At 32.6% G+C, this 15,392-nt stretch overlaps 2 protein-coding genes and 1 long non-coding RNA gene across 5 annotated transcripts; 2 read left to right on the top strand and 1 right to left on the bottom strand.

The window, feature by feature from the left end:
• Nucleotides 1–282: 282 nt before the first annotated feature.
• On the top strand, nt 283–9,678 carry LOC114423367. Of its 2 annotated transcripts, XM_028390106.1 has the most exons (4): nt 283–460; nt 610–1,687; nt 6,507–9,393; nt 9,538–9,678. In XM_028390106.1, the coding sequence occupies exons 1-4, from the start codon at nt 429–431 to the stop codon at nt 9,543–9,545; spliced, it is 4,005 nt and encodes a 1,334-aa protein (XP_028245907.1). In that variant the 5' UTR covers nt 283–428; the 3' UTR covers nt 9,546–9,678. The 2 variants fall into 2 exon arrangements, with proteins under 2 accessions (XP_028245907.1, XP_028245906.1); XM_028390105.1 differs by having other exon boundaries at nt 6,507–9,583.
• A 747-nt stretch (nt 9,679–10,425) lies between these two features.
• Nucleotides 10,426–14,421, top strand: LOC114423924. 2 transcript variants are annotated; one of them, XR_003668956.1, is made up of 3 exons: nt 10,426–11,627; nt 11,768–11,911; nt 14,228–14,421. It is a non-coding gene; the product is annotated as an uncharacterized LOC114423924 (long non-coding RNA). The 2 variants fall into 2 exon arrangements; XR_003668957.1 differs by having other exon boundaries at nt 10,433–11,260.
• Nucleotides 12,973–15,317, bottom strand: LOC114423923 (HVA22-like protein f). The gene is made up of 5 exons (XM_028390835.1): nt 15,028–15,317; nt 14,560–14,586; nt 14,220–14,342; nt 13,326–13,578; nt 12,973–13,199 (listed from the first exon to the last, which is right to left on the bottom strand). Exons 1-5 carry the CDS (start codon nt 15,072–15,074, stop codon nt 13,173–13,175), a joined length of 477 nt encoding a protein of 158 aa, XP_028246636.1. The 5' UTR covers nt 15,075–15,317; the 3' UTR covers nt 12,973–13,172.
• Nucleotides 15,318–15,392: the final 75 nt, after the last annotated feature.

Here is a 15,392-nt window from a genome sequence, read left to right as displayed (position 1 = left end):
AACCCATGCTAATCTGAACTCCAAACTTTTGAAAAGCAAATTAGCAACATAGAACTAATTAAATTTGAATGAAATAAAAAAAAATAAAAAAAAGCACAGAAAGAATATGATTTGTCTAGGTTTTTTCCTCGTTGATAGGTGTATGTAGGGTGAGTGCGTGGAGCGTGAGTCGCTTTTTGATGCTCAGGTCGCACTTCCCCTCTCTCTCATACGTCCTTTTCACTCATAAATTTTAAGATAGAAAAACAAACGCACACATAAAGCTAAACTGTTACGGAAAAATAAAAAAATCACACTCATCACTCTTCCCTTAAGCCGGAAAAATACTCCTACTCTCATCACCACCATTATCTTTCTCTCTCTAAAAACCAAACCCCCCCCCCCGCTCTTTCTCTCTCTTCTTCTTCTTCTCATTATCCATCTTCATCATGGCACTTAGATTCCATGGCTTCTCCATAAGGCATACATATGGATATTTTATTATTATATACTTATTTTTATTTTTAATTTTTTAAGTTTGTTTTTCCTCTTAATTTGTTTTCACTGTTATGACTGTGACTCTAACTAACTGTGTCTCTTTCTTTCTGCCGTTATGATTCGGTGTGGCAGGGACTACACTTCCAAGATGAGATCCGTCGACGTTTTCAAATGCTGGCCATTCCCCGCAGCCGGACTCAGCCGCAACCAGGTCGAGTCCCGGTTGCCTCCTATGAGTACTCCAAAGTTGCGGCGGTGGTCGGATGAGCTCGCCGGACTGAGATCCGACCTCGCTGGCGCTGGAGGAATCGAAGAAAGGTTGAATCAACAGTACGAGAGCGAATCGGAGAAAGAGGAAGAAGATAAGGTGGAGCTTGTTTGTCCCGTGTGCCAAGATTTCAACGCCTCGACACTGACGGCGGTGAATGCGCATATCGACGGTTGTCTCACGCGAACTGTGAGGGAGGAGCCGCAGTGGATGAGGAGGTCGAAATCGAAGGTGCCGAAGAGGCGCTCCATCGCGGAGATTTTCGAGCTAAAAGAGGACATGGAAGAGGAGAAACCGCTGCTGCCGGAGATCGATACGGAGCTTAAACGTTTGCCGTTTGATGAGGTTTCGATCATGGTGACAAAGTTTCGGTGGCTCTCGGAGCGGCTCGAGACCTTGAGATCCAACGGAATTTCGTTCGATTCGGTGAAATCCGTCGTAGGAAACTCGAATTCCACAGCAGAAGAGGAGGAATCGGAGATGCTTTGTCCTGTTTGTAGGGTTTTCAACTCCGCTACGGTGATGGCGGCGAACACGCACATCAACGGTTGCCAGGCAACCGCGATGAAGAATAATGAGTTGTGGGGGAAACCGAGTTTAAATAATCCAAAGCCGAAAGAGCCGAAGAAGCGTTCTCTCGCCGATATTCTCACCGTCACGCCGCAAATCGACGGCGACGGAAAACTCTTGGTGGAGGCCGAGAAAGACGACGAAGAGATCGGAGAAGAGTTCAAGAAACACGGTTTCTCCGGTGCTAGAATCAAGAGCAAGAAGAGTACGAACAACAACGTGACGAAGAAGAGAAAGTTGAAGAAGGTTATTATGAGGAAGAAAAACAAAGTGGAAAAGTGTGGTGTTGTGACTCTAAACGAGGAAAGTAAGAAGATAAACAAAAAGAGGAAGAAGAAAAAAAAGCTAAACAAGGAGTTCACTGCGAAGAAGGTATGGTTTTTATTTTTATTTTTTATGTATGTTGTTATACATGTCATTGTCATTATCGTCATGCTATGTTATGTGTGATTTTCATAGCATAAAATATAAGATAATCTTTCGTGTATGCATGCTTAGTTCCCATAATTTGCAGCTAAATGGTGGCGAGTAAGGATTAAATTGGTGGGTTTTGAGGCATAAAATATAACCCAATGTATAGTTTCAGTGTTGATGTAGTTGATGGTGCCATGCGATAATAGGTTTGAGAGCTCTACGCGTGGCTTTTACTTCATAAAATTGATGCTGAAAAAAGGGTTGGTTTGAGAGATAGCGTCGCGTCTGTGATTAGAGGAACGTAGTGAGTGGTTTCTATTTTGGCACTTGGGTGAAGAAGATAAGGGTCTAATGGCCTATTCATGTCATGGGTTACTAGCTGCTAGGTGGAAGAGTTGAGGTGTGCCTAATGATGATGATATTTTCTTTTTTTTATTACTATAGTAGTAGTATCTTGTTACTACTACTATTAGTTAATAATTTGGGGGTAATTATCTTATGGGTCATGAAAAGTGTATGTACATGATGAGGTTTGGGTTGTGGGATCTGTGTGAGTGAATTAGGTTCAGAATATGAAGGATCGTTGATTAATGGGTCTATAATATATAGGGATGTTTTGTTATGCAATTCGAGAGGGACACCGTCTGAAAATTTATACTGGTTTGGGTATGGATCTTTATCTCATGGGCGTTGTCCTATGAAATTCTACTATATTGTTTTATGCAGTTATAGCCATGACTCGTGAGTAAAGGCGGGGTAGGTGGCGATACATGGAGTATATATAATGGTGTTAGTGTCGTTGTGAGACTTCTCGTATGGAAAGTGTTGTGTGATAGTCTAGAATTAATATTAGCTCCTTGTTTACAAAATAAATTATGCTCTACACCTTCTTACAATAGCTTTTGCAAATTAAGAGAGATATAAAAAGTAAAAAAAAAATATAAAACAAAATGAATGATGTGATATAAAAAGAAAAAAAATATAAATTAAGAAAACTTTATTCTTGTCAAGCCAAGTGAATAGGAGTTTGTGCTTTTTTTTTCTGGTGTTATTTTTAAATAATGTTATATTCATATTATTTGTATTATATTACATAACTATAACTATTCATATAATAATGTTTGTTAATGCAGCCTTTATGTTCTCAAATAGAAAAGGTATGCAACGTGGGATATGAAATTTGATAGGTAAATAATCCTTATCTTTTAGATAAAAATCATTGGGTGTCTAACAGATCGATCACAACCTAGAAGGAGAGTATATAGCCCGAAAGTAATACAAGTACATGGTAATTCAATTTTGATATATATTATCGGTACATTGATAGAGGACTAGAGGTTGCACGATGCTGATATAATGTGATCTTTTTGGTCGGTGCTAACTTTTTCCCTAGACTTGATATATATGTACTAAAAAACTGGCTGAGAATAATAATGCAGTGCAATTTCAAAGTTGGATTCGGTTGGACTCTCTTAGAAAAAAACACGTCTGCGCTCGTTTTAAATCTACAAAATTTCAACACTAATTTTAGACTCTAGTTATAGCTTTACTTTCCAACATCATATTCTGATTCTATAATCATACTTTTTTTATTGGTCCCATGCTATCAAGTATTTTTTATAGATGAAAATAGAGTGAACTATATATGGTATCGAGACTCTAGAAGTCATAGATTTCTGAACGGTTATATATATATATATATGATGTTCCTGAAAATTAAAAGTATACAAGTGATGCATTGACCCCTAAAAATGAAAAATTATTTAATCTTAAAAGATTTTAAATGTGGTATTTTAGCCTTTAAATGAAAGAACAAAATTGTTCTACATTTATAACTCAAAAAGATTATTTTATAACTTTCTTTTCTTTAAGAACTAAATTATTTGATAAGACTTGTTTGTACTAAAATTATACGAAAATTGATAAGACTGGTCTGTTGTAAAATTATTCGTACCTTTTTTTGCCAGTATATTAAAGAACTTCATATACTATTCTGTCAAACATAAAGTTGCCCTTTATGATTCGTCAAAGTGAATATTGACAGAATACGATTATTCAGTTACTACAGTTCTAGGGTTTTTTTTAAACCATAAAATGCAATGAAAAATCAAAGTAGACAAATTTGTTGTTAGGACTGAGAAGGTATTGAATTGAATCCAACTGTGATATATATAACTAGTAACTATATCACACAACTATTTATAAATATAGATAAATTATATAAGTAAATTTTACGAATATTGAAGAAATTAATAATTTTATTGTTAATATGTTATTTTATTCAGTTACTACATAGATCATTATATTTTTATAAAAACGAGGATTAAAGTTTATGATAGACTACTTAATGCATAAGCTTACTTTCATTTACAGCTAGACGTTGTGAAAATTGAATAAGCTCATTAAACTTTATGGTATTAACTAAGCAGTTTTAGCCTTTAGGGATATGTAGTTGATCGATATTAATATTAGTTAAAATAATTTTTCTTCTTATGAATGAGATAAGATTTGGAAACAAAGCACTCATACATTACGCTGGTTACATGCACAGTTTAATTCTAAAAACAATATGTGATATTTATAATTATGGGTTTAATTTAAATCAGTGAAAAATATGTTTACACGATGATCTTTGTATAGTCATATATTGTTCAAAAATAACATTATATCACAAACTCACAGTCACTAGTTTTAGGAAATTGAACTCTTGTAATGATGTGTGAACTTATGGAATGGTAGAAAAAATTTACTGTGAAAATGTATAACAATTGGACTTTATTTGTTTTACTAAAATCTAAAATCATTATCAAGGATATGTAGACTGATATCATTTTAATTGAAGGTATGTTTAGTTATATTTTGGAAGAGAAAAAAGCAAGCAAAATTTTCATTTATAATAGATATTCTCTAATTTAATAATCTTTTAAAGTTTTAATATTAAAATGATAAATTAGAATAAATTTAATTACTTAATATTTCAAATATTTTTAAATATCACGTAATTTCTTAATTTAAAATAAAAAAGTCCTATCTTTCCTTCTCTATAATCATACCCCCAAACATATATCTAAATGACATTATTACGTGGATGTTGGACATGAAGCATATCCATTTCTCTTTTATAAATTAATATATTGAATCCAAAAAGAAATTTAATTTTTTTAATGAAAATAATAATTTAAGATTTCATTAAAAATTAATTTTGATGTGATCTGAGTATAAAAAAATGAATTGTATTTAACTGATAAGATGTTACATCATTTAATGGTTTGATATTTTATATTTTTTTTTACAGCCGATATTTTATATGCTACATAACATAATTGGTTGGAAGAAAGAAGTGCATCAAATTAAACTCATCAATTAATCATGTTCTACTACACTAAATGCATTGATTGTTTCTTTTAAAGAGGAAAAAGAAAGTAACTTAATTATGATCACTAATATAGCTTTATAAGTATTAGCATGGCATGGTCGGGGTTATTAATTACTGCTTGTTAAGTTTTGACACTTATCATTTTTTTAATTTTGATAAATTTGATAGTTAGCATTTGTTTCTAATATTTTTTTTTGGGTGAAAATTTGGTTCTAATACTTATGCAAAGTAGAAATAAATAGCAAAAGTGAGGGAATTATTCCGTTATATAGGGAATTACATCCATATTTTTTTACAATATATATAGAAATAGTTGTTTTTTTAGTTTAAAGTCTTGACCTATCCCTATACCTAAAAGGAAACAAGAAAAGTGTTTACCGGTAATGAGTTTATTTTTCTCTTTTCAAAATAAATATTACTAAATAGACTAATTTCAATTGTTTTGCTTAAAGAGAAATGCTAGAATTTATTTGCGTCAGCTGCATGTGCATGTGAATATTATTACATCCCTCACACAGGCTATTTAATTATGACCAACGTATTTTTTTTTAAGCAATCACCAATGTATTGAAAAAGCGTTATTATCATCTGTTATTTATGAAGTTTGAGTTAAATTTTTAAAATTGTATTCATTAGTATGAAATAGATAAATTTTAAAAGGTAAAAGGTAAGATGCTGCCGAAAAAAAGAGAGTTAAAAGGTAAAATTGATTAAGCTAAAAAAAATGTTATTTCTAATTATTTCTTTTAGAATTTTTTGTGTGATTATTTTTTTACAATTATAAAATAGTATTTAAAGTTTTATTTAAAAAAAATACTCAAATTCTTAAAACCTTTTTAATTGAAAACGTAACTTTTCTTTTAGAAAACCACTAAAAAATGGATGCATGCCTTTAGAAGCTTCCCATCAAATTTTCTTGTAAGGCATACCATTTTATTTCATTTACTATATATCATAAATTTGATTCGAAATTCTAAGATAAATTCTGTATGTACACTCTTTCTTATGTAATTATGTATTTCTTTTTTTTTTATCAAGAAAAAATATATTATAACATATGTCGTACGAGTTTTTATATCAAATAAAAATACTATAACTATTTTTTAACTATTTATCTTGTTAAAAAATATTTTGATTTTTCTTAATTATTTTAATCTATACTTAATTCCTTTCAATAAATGTTTGTATTTGTATATTTTTATTTTATTTCTTGTAAAATAATATTTCCTTGAATTATATGTGTGTGGTGGGGACATATCTAGGCATAATCATATATGAATGATCACCATTTAATATTATTTACCACTTAAAAAATGATGTTGATTTTTTTTGTATGTTACTATTGTTATTTATTATTATTATTAGGCTTAGTCAAGTTTTGGTTAATTTTGAATGTCTCAGGGAGATGTTTACAAGCGCAAGTTGCAGAATTCAGTACATAGTTTCACAAAGCAAGGCACTGTTGGGAATAAAAAGGTTAAACTTGACGACATTGATGCTTCTTCTGCTCTTGAAAAGAAATTGGGTTTAAAGACATTATCAGAAGAAAATAAGGAAAAAGTGAAAAACTGGGACTCAGTTGGAAAGCAACAAAAGGTAGTAGTGTCTCCCATTGGCGGTATTCTTAAGAATCACAAACACATTTATGGAAGTACTTCAATTGGTAGTAATATTCAAGATGGCACTGAGGAAACCCATTGTGATGTTCAAGTGCCACCATCAGACAAGCATGTGAGATTTTCTGCTGAGGATTCTGTGCTTGGTCCAGAAAAGAGAAGCTCATTTGATGAAGCCGTGTTCAGTTTATCTTCAGATATGCCGGCTTCTTCATTTGGAGAGGAGAAGCTCACTGGAAATGATGAAGGCACTGTGAACTTGGAGGAAAACAGAAATGGCAACACTGCCATTAACACAGATAAGAGAAAGGAGGTTTGTCCTATGGTTGAAAGTAAACAATTTTCTAATACTCTAGGACTTGTTGCTGTACAAAATTTGTTAAAGCCGTGTACCAGTGAAGAGAAATCAAAGCACTTAGAAGAGAAGTCTGAATCATTATCCAATGTGACGATTTGTGATAATAATAATTTAGACCGGTTTGATGGAGGCAACACAACTACAGTGCATGTTTCTTCATATGGTGACCTTTCTAGATCTCTTTCAGAACTTCAAGGGGGGCAAAGTTCTGGTATAAGTACACAACCGTGTGAATCTGAAGCTTTTAGTTACACTGGGAAGTTCATTGATCATTTGGGAGGTCCAAGTTTTCAGTCTACAAATGCACACACAAGGACATATTTGGAGCCTTCACCCTCTTATTCTGCTTCCTGTAACGAAGTAAATAACAGACCTGAATTTCCATTGCACACATATGGAAACGATGATAATAATGGCCAAGCTTTGGGTGACAGGTCGTTGTCAGGCACGTTTTCTGCTGATATGATTGATAATTCGTTTCTCTTGCCTGGCTGGGGGAGAGGAAGTATAAGGAATAACTGCATGGAGCAGAACTTTTATGGTTTGCCACTCAATTCTCATGGTGACCTAATCAACTTTAGTTCAAGTGGAAAAATTGGGATGAACCAGCCTGAGACATCATGTACATTAAGAAGTTCTTTAAGTGGCTTACCTGTGAACAATGTTATCCATCAAAGTAGCCAGGAATGTTTAAGCATTGGTAAGAGGCATGTTGTTCAGAAGACACTTCAAGATAGCGTAAATCCATTTCCTCACTATTCAGGAAGGTTAGGTGTTAGAGAGTTACATGGAAGGGAGAGAGGAGATATCTACCAGCATAATTCTGGTTGGTGTTCAAATCACTATGTCCAGCCACTTGATTCAGAGTTGAACCTCATGAGAAACCCTTTCATTGAACAGAATCAGAATCAGAATCAACTTGAAAAGGTGCCAAATCACGAGGAATATGGAATGGTTTCACCAAGAGGAAGCTCAGGTCTTGTTTCACCAAGTTGCAGCCAACCAACAATGAGGTTGATGGGTAAAGATGTTCCGATTGGTAGAAGCAGCAAAGAAAAGCAACAATTTGTGGGAGGAGTTCTTTGGGCTGAAGAGGAATCCAGAAGGCATTATTCTGTAGATGCTGCTAGGGACAATTCTTTGTTAGGAAGATGCTACATGCCAGATTCAGCATCTGGTTCTCAATTACAGAGACAAACTGAGAATGTGTTTCAATCAGTGAAAATTCTAAGCAAACAGGCATTACAAAGTACCTTGTTGATGAATGGTCCAAACTCTGAATTTCTTAACCAGCGAAGTAATCATATATCTCAAAATGGAAGCCTTGGAGTCAGCAGAAATGCTAGTACTAATTTGCATACTATTTCCCAAGTAACTACTTCGTGTGCAATATATAATAGGCCACCTGAAGACTTGCCTGAGCAGTTTATATCTCAAGGATTCTGCTTTCATTCTCAGGTATCATCTAATCCTTGCAATTTCAATCAGTCTACTTTAAGCAGTCGTGAGCTGAATGACTGGAAGATGCACCACCGTGTCGCGAATTCAGCCTTTGAATTTCCCTTCTTGCACCCAATTGTTGAAGAACATGCCAAATCATCTTGGTTCAAGAGGTCCTATAGCAGTTTGGCACCATGGCCCTTAAGCTCAACACATGAAAGGCCACCTGGGAGCTCTTCTAGTACAAGTTTTCCTCATAATACTTGGAGAAATGATTCTACAATTTCATCTGTGAACCATTCATCAGATGTTTTGTATCCTCCTACTTCAGTTGCTACTCACTGTCCCAGGAAGACCATTCGTTACCCAACATCAACTGCTCATCCTCATCCTCATTCTCGTTCTCCATACGCTTCAGTTTCCCCCATTATCAAACCACCCTCTGCCATAGATAGTGGTTGTAGAAACTTATTTAAAGTCACTGACAGAGTGAAATTTGATGATATGAGTGCCAGAGTGCATCATCCATGCACCAATTCCAGGAAAAGACCCTCAACTAGTTTTGTTGATCCTGCAAAACCTAACAAGTTACCTAATATAGAAGTGAAGAAAAACTTAACTGGCATGGCTGTGCAGCAAAACACAAGAGAAGTTGAACTTGATCTCCAAGTGGGTGCAATTGGTAAATGTTGTCAGAATGAGGCTCAGAATCTAAATCCAAGAGGCTTTGATTCTTTTAACCTGGATGGTGTGGTAATATCAGGTCCTGTGAAACTTAGCCCAGGTGCTAAGCATATTCTGAAACCCTCTCAAAATCAGGATAACTCAACACCGGTCCATTCTGCCATTCCTATTGCTGTGACTACTGATTGTGGTAAGGATCTAGAACTTCAAGGAAATTTGACAAAAATGTACATAATTTAGGTGTAATTCATCATTTAATGGTGTTAGTTTTTTGCCTTAATAGTGTATCCAACATCCATGAACATAACAGAATTGTCCATGTATTTATTGCCAGGTTGCTGAAACAGGTGCAAAATTGATATGACTACTTTTAGGAGACATTTGGTACATGGAAAGTTTTTTCATACATAAGAAATAGTGTATAATTGCATATACCTTGTTAACAGGGTATCTCATATAATTGTTATAAATAAAAATAATGATTAGATGAGTTAATCCCAATAAAACATTGTAAGAAGATTTAAATGAGTAAACCGTCAAATTAATTATTGAATTATAATTATCAGTTATTTTAATATCTAGAATTATCAAAAGATATATTAATTTTTGAAAATTAATAATTTAAGTCATTTTAATCTCTAATGTTAAGAATGGAATGTTTTGATTCCAAACATTAAACACTATAAATCATTTTGATTCTTGAATTTAGTATGCATCAATCAATTTTGTCTCTAACCTTGTCGTGCATTAGTGAATTTGGTATCTAACACCAAGGATCAACTGACTTGTAATTATTAAACTCAAGTAACAAATTGATAATAATTTTCAAAATAAATAAAACTATCATGGGTTATGAGAAAATAAGAATTGGCTCTCGACCCATTATTCCACGCGGGTTAGCATTTTCTATTTTTTATTTTTGCTGTCAATCAAGATCATTACAGCAGATTAATAAGTTTTTAAAAGACTTTCAAAGTCTTAAGTCACATATACAAGGATTCATCATTCATCTTTTCTAGTAAACCAATTTAGTCAGTGGTTGCAAAGCTGGAATGCACGTTGTTAACATAAATGTTCAGAAGAAGTGTAAGCCTAAAATAAATTAACATTGACAGAGAACTGAAATTGTTTAGTCCCATTCACAGATTAGTCAACTCACAAGATTCGCTACTTGCTCTATTATGACAATAAAAATAAAGGGAAAAAGCGCAACTTGCTAACAAAATATTTAATAAAGATGTTGGCAAACTTGAAAGTCTTCCTCTCATTGTAGACGTTAGGAAGCTTTGGATCAATAAATAAGTCTCAGAACACAAAATTCTGATACCACAATACAGAAGAAATTGAAGCTAGCAAACTCATCAAATGACAATAAGTACTAGATGTCATTCAAGTCTTCCTCAAGGATGCAGATAGCAGGACTGCAGATGAAGGAGACGACATGAATGAGGGGATCAGAACATTGGTGAAAGATTTGAGAGAAACCTCTTTTCGCATACAAGATGTCATTGATGAATACATTATCTATGTCAGCCTGATGCTCTTGGATGTGCAGCTTTGCTCTGTCAGATCATTCACTTCATTGAAACTTTGATGCCTCATCACCGAATTGAATCAGAGGTTCAGCAGATTAAGTCAGTTGTTGATGGAATCATGCAAAGAGTTCAAAATTATAACTCCCTAAATCAACTTTTTTCTAAAAAGGACAAAGCAGTGATGGAGGTTGCCAAAGTGTCCAACAGCATCTCCTTTGATCAAATCCGCATTTCCTTGAAGATTCTGAAGTTGTTGGCTTTGAAGACCCCAAAGATGAATTGATTGGTTGGTTAGTAGAGGGACCAGCAGAGCGCATTGTCATCTCTGTGGTGGGAATGAGAGGGTTAGGAAAAACTACCCTTGCCAGCAGAGTATTTAACAATGGGAAGGCTGGAAAAGTTGATGAGAGACTTGTTGAAGAAGTTATTTGAAGATGAAGGGAAGGAGCCTCCGCAGTATATTTCTGAAATGGATCGAGATTCATTGCTTGATGCAGTGAGAAAATATTTGCAACACAAGAGGTCCGTTGTTATCTTTGATGATGTGTGGAGTGTAAAACTTTGGACTCAAATTGAAAATGCCTTGCTTGATAATAACAATGGAAGTAGAATATTAATCACAACTAGAAGCAGGGAAGTTGTTACCTCTTGTAAGAATTCTCCTTTTAACAAGGTGCATGAGCTGAAACCTTTAACTTTAAAAAGTCTATGGAACTTTTTTGCAAGAAGGCATTCCAATGTCACAACAATGAACTTTTCTGATTTTGTTGAAAAATGTAAGGGTTTGTGTTATGAAAGGAATAAAGCAGCAACAATGGACTCAGCAAGGGTTTGTGTTATGAAAGGAATAAAGCAGCAACAATGAACTTTTCTGATTTTGTTGAAAAATGTAAGGGTTTCTGTTAGTGCTGTTTGTTAGAATGGGATAATAACCTTTAGTATTTGGAAGAATACCTCAACTCAATACAATACCTCTTGGCATCCAACACTTAGTAACACTTCAAGTTCTCAATGTTTATTATTGTTCAGGTGAATTCTTGGACTGCATTGTTCCCGATGGAGGAACAGAGCACCCAAGTATCCATCATGTGCCCCTTGTAACAATTCATACCCTTGGAGGAAAAACACGCATTATTCATCACTGGAAGTCAAGCCATTAGAATTCATAAAAAGGTATGTCTTTTCTTCCTAATATTTGTGGCATGGGATTCAAGTTACATGTATTTACGTGTATCCTTTATTTCTTAAGTGATGACTACACTTTCTTCTATTATTTCTTTTCTTCCAATTATTCATATTTTTAATTAAAATAATTTTAAAAAGATTAGTAAAGGATATAGTCTATATATTTATAAAAGCTTTCCAAATTCACCAAAAAAAAAAAACTATCCAACACCTTGTAACATATATAAGTGGAAAGTAATTTTCACCTTACAAGTCGATTTTGTATGATTCAGTTAAGTCCAAATTCAATTTCTAACATGATATCAGAATCTATCCTAAATAGATTTTTATGCTTGTCACGCTTTCAATTAATTGTAAATGAATAGTCCTCAATCTAAGATTTTCAACAAAAATTAAGGATGTGTTCTATGCAATGTCTTAAATCCAACGCTATAAAAGATAGATTTGAAATTTTTTTATAGTTTCCAAAAACACTTTAGTTTACACTATAAAAGATACAATGAATCTGGTAGATTTTGAAATGATTTGTAATGAAATAAGAAAATGTATAACCTTTTGAGAAATGTAATACGAATGGAGTCAATAAAACTAAAGGATAAAAAAGTTATATATGGTTCCTATTATCCTATACTGATAATTTCGGTATAACTATGAGGGCTTTTTGTTCAAAAGTTATATAACAATAAAATGTACCTTATAATCGATCATGGTTGGAACAGAAGAAAATCAAGTTTTAAAAGTTAACTAATAGCTAGTCATTTAAAAAAAAAGTGCATTCATTCCATTTAATAAATGGTTTAGCTTTTCTCTTTTCTAGTGAGAATGAATATATGTGAATTCTATTACTAATCATATCTCAGGTGATGTTTGAGAAAATAAACTTAAAAATCATAAGACTCGTTTGGTAAGTATGATCAGTGTTTACCGATTATGTTGATTAAGATTTATTATAAACTAGTCGGTGACTCTGCATAATAAATTGAGAAATTTTGTTTTGAAAAAATAAAAATTTTTGTTATTGTTTTGTAACCAGCCGAGTTAAATCCTAATTGATTTTGATAATGAAAGCCCTTAATTCTCATACCATGGAAACTAAATAGATAACTTTACATAGTGTTAAAAAAAATTAAAAAGATTGTTGGCATTTAATTAAAGGATAATAATTTCTGAGACCTAGTCATCCATGCACAACAATTATTGATTACAGCATATGTAAATTCTTTAAGCATCAATTTGGTCAAATTAATCTTCAGTGCCTCCTTGCTTCTCTATCAGCCTGCAATAAAATTCAAGAATATATGAAATGTTATTTATAACACGGAGATAATAAAAGTTCCTCTATTCTAAAAGAAAGATAAATTTTTAAGCTAATGAAAGCATATTGGAGTAGTTTATAACATACTGCTTTGATTACTCTCTCAAAGGCATCAGAGCCATGAGTATCTATATAACGTTCAACAGCTTTCCTTGCATCTAAACTCATCATCTGAAGAACTTTCTTTTGCTCCTCGGGATACTTAGAATTTCCATAGTAGCTTCCTATATTCTTGACGTATTGCCTCACATAGTTCTCATATATGTAAGCAGCTCCATTGAACATTGGCAATACCAGCCAGAGGCAAAACACTAGCTTCATGTATGGCCAAATTGGAAACCTAAACATGTATGATAATTGTTTAATTAGTCGCACGGAAATAAAGTTAAATTGTTGTTACAATTGTACTGATTTTGTGTTTATTTCAACTTATTTTAAAGAATAATTATTTTTGAGTAAAATGTCTTTTTTAGATCTCTCAAGATTTAATCAAAATTGTAAGATTTGATCAAAATTTGTTTCAGTATTAGAAAAAGTATTTTTAGTCCTTGGACAAAACTCTACTACATTCCAAAAAATATAAGGACCAAAAGGGCAAAATTATTGTTTTTAAAATGTAGAGATTAAAATTAATTTTGACCAAATCTTGAAGAACCTAAATTATATTTTATTTATTATTTTTTGGGAAAAAGAATTATATACTAACAGTACAATTTTTTTTACATAATTATCTATTTAATCACAACACATTATATATGATAAATTTTTTTACTTTTAAAATAATTATCTTAAAGTAATTCAAACGGTGATTTATAACTACAAAGACGATGTAAAACTATTTTACACTGTGAGTGTATATGCATTAGTCTCATTATTTTCTATTGATTTCATGAAAGAACTTTTGAAATATTAAAATATTTATTATATATGTATTTAACTTATTTTTTTGTATGAATATATTGACTTTTAATATGTACGTACCATGCTAGGATCTTGTAACACGAAAGCTCGAAGAGGGTGATGAAGGAGTACAAAACCCAATATGTTAACCACTGCTGATCATCTAAGGTTGAAGGACTCTCAATTGCCCTCATTGATGCGTATCTGTTATAATTTACTCATAACACAAGGAATGTAGTTATCATATGACTCCAATATTAATTCATACAGCAGATTATGTGCATGCCTGGGATCAGTTTGTGAGTGCATGTGTGTGTTGTCTTTCTTTTCACACACAAAAAAATGTGTTTCCTTCTTGTTTCGAATAAGAATTAATTAGGAAAGTTAAAAATGACTGATACAGGATTGCTCATATACTTACAAAGGATAAAGAAGCAATACTCCAGGCCTGGCATACAGAAAACCAAAAAAAAAAGAATGTTATATATGTACTGATAAAAAGTTGAAACTACATTATATATGCAATTTTATGAAAGTATTCTATATAAAAAGGGAAGTTTGTAAAGTATTAATTCAACGAAGTATTGTAGTTATCCATTGGAGTTATAGTGGATTGGAAATAATGTATGTTATGGAACACAGTAAAAAGACCAAAATTTAAATCAAGATCCTTGTGTTCTTATCATGAAATTCTCAAATTATATGATAAAATATTGATTATTTCTAACATTAAATAGCTTCCATTAAGAATATGCTATGGAATTAAAAAAATTTGCACATTATTAATTGATTTGAAAACTTAATGGTAAGAAAATAAAGAATTTGATCAAATTTTTTGTCTAGATGACAATAATTTGCATATATGATAAAATAATACAGATTCATTTACCCCACAATTGTGTCCAAATTTCTTGCCATTGTTCCAAGGATGCCCATGTTGAAGAAGCTGTTATTAAGATCTTTTGTGGTGAGTAGATTGAAGTCCGAGACGATATGATGGAATATGAGTTGAAGTGTAGAATTAGAAATACTTGCAAGCAGTTTCAAGGGTATATATAATGAAGTTCTAGCAGGGTAAACAAAGCAAGCAAAGAATGTTTGAGGGACAACCCAAAAGTCTTCTTTCCCCTAACGAGAAGAAATAACCATAAAGGTTAAGTATTTGGAAGAGAAGGGAATGATATGTATTGTAAAAGATTAAGATTTGCATGTGCTTTAGAACTTGTAAAATAGTATATTCGAGTATCATAATTC

The sequence above is a fragment of the Glycine soja genome, chromosome 8 (genome assembly GCF_004193775.1).
Source record: "Glycine soja cultivar W05 chromosome 8, ASM419377v2, whole genome shotgun sequence".
Classification (NCBI taxonomy): Eukaryota; Viridiplantae; Streptophyta; class Magnoliopsida; order Fabales; family Fabaceae; genus Glycine; species Glycine soja.
This window is presented reverse-complemented; position numbering and strand designations above follow the sequence as displayed.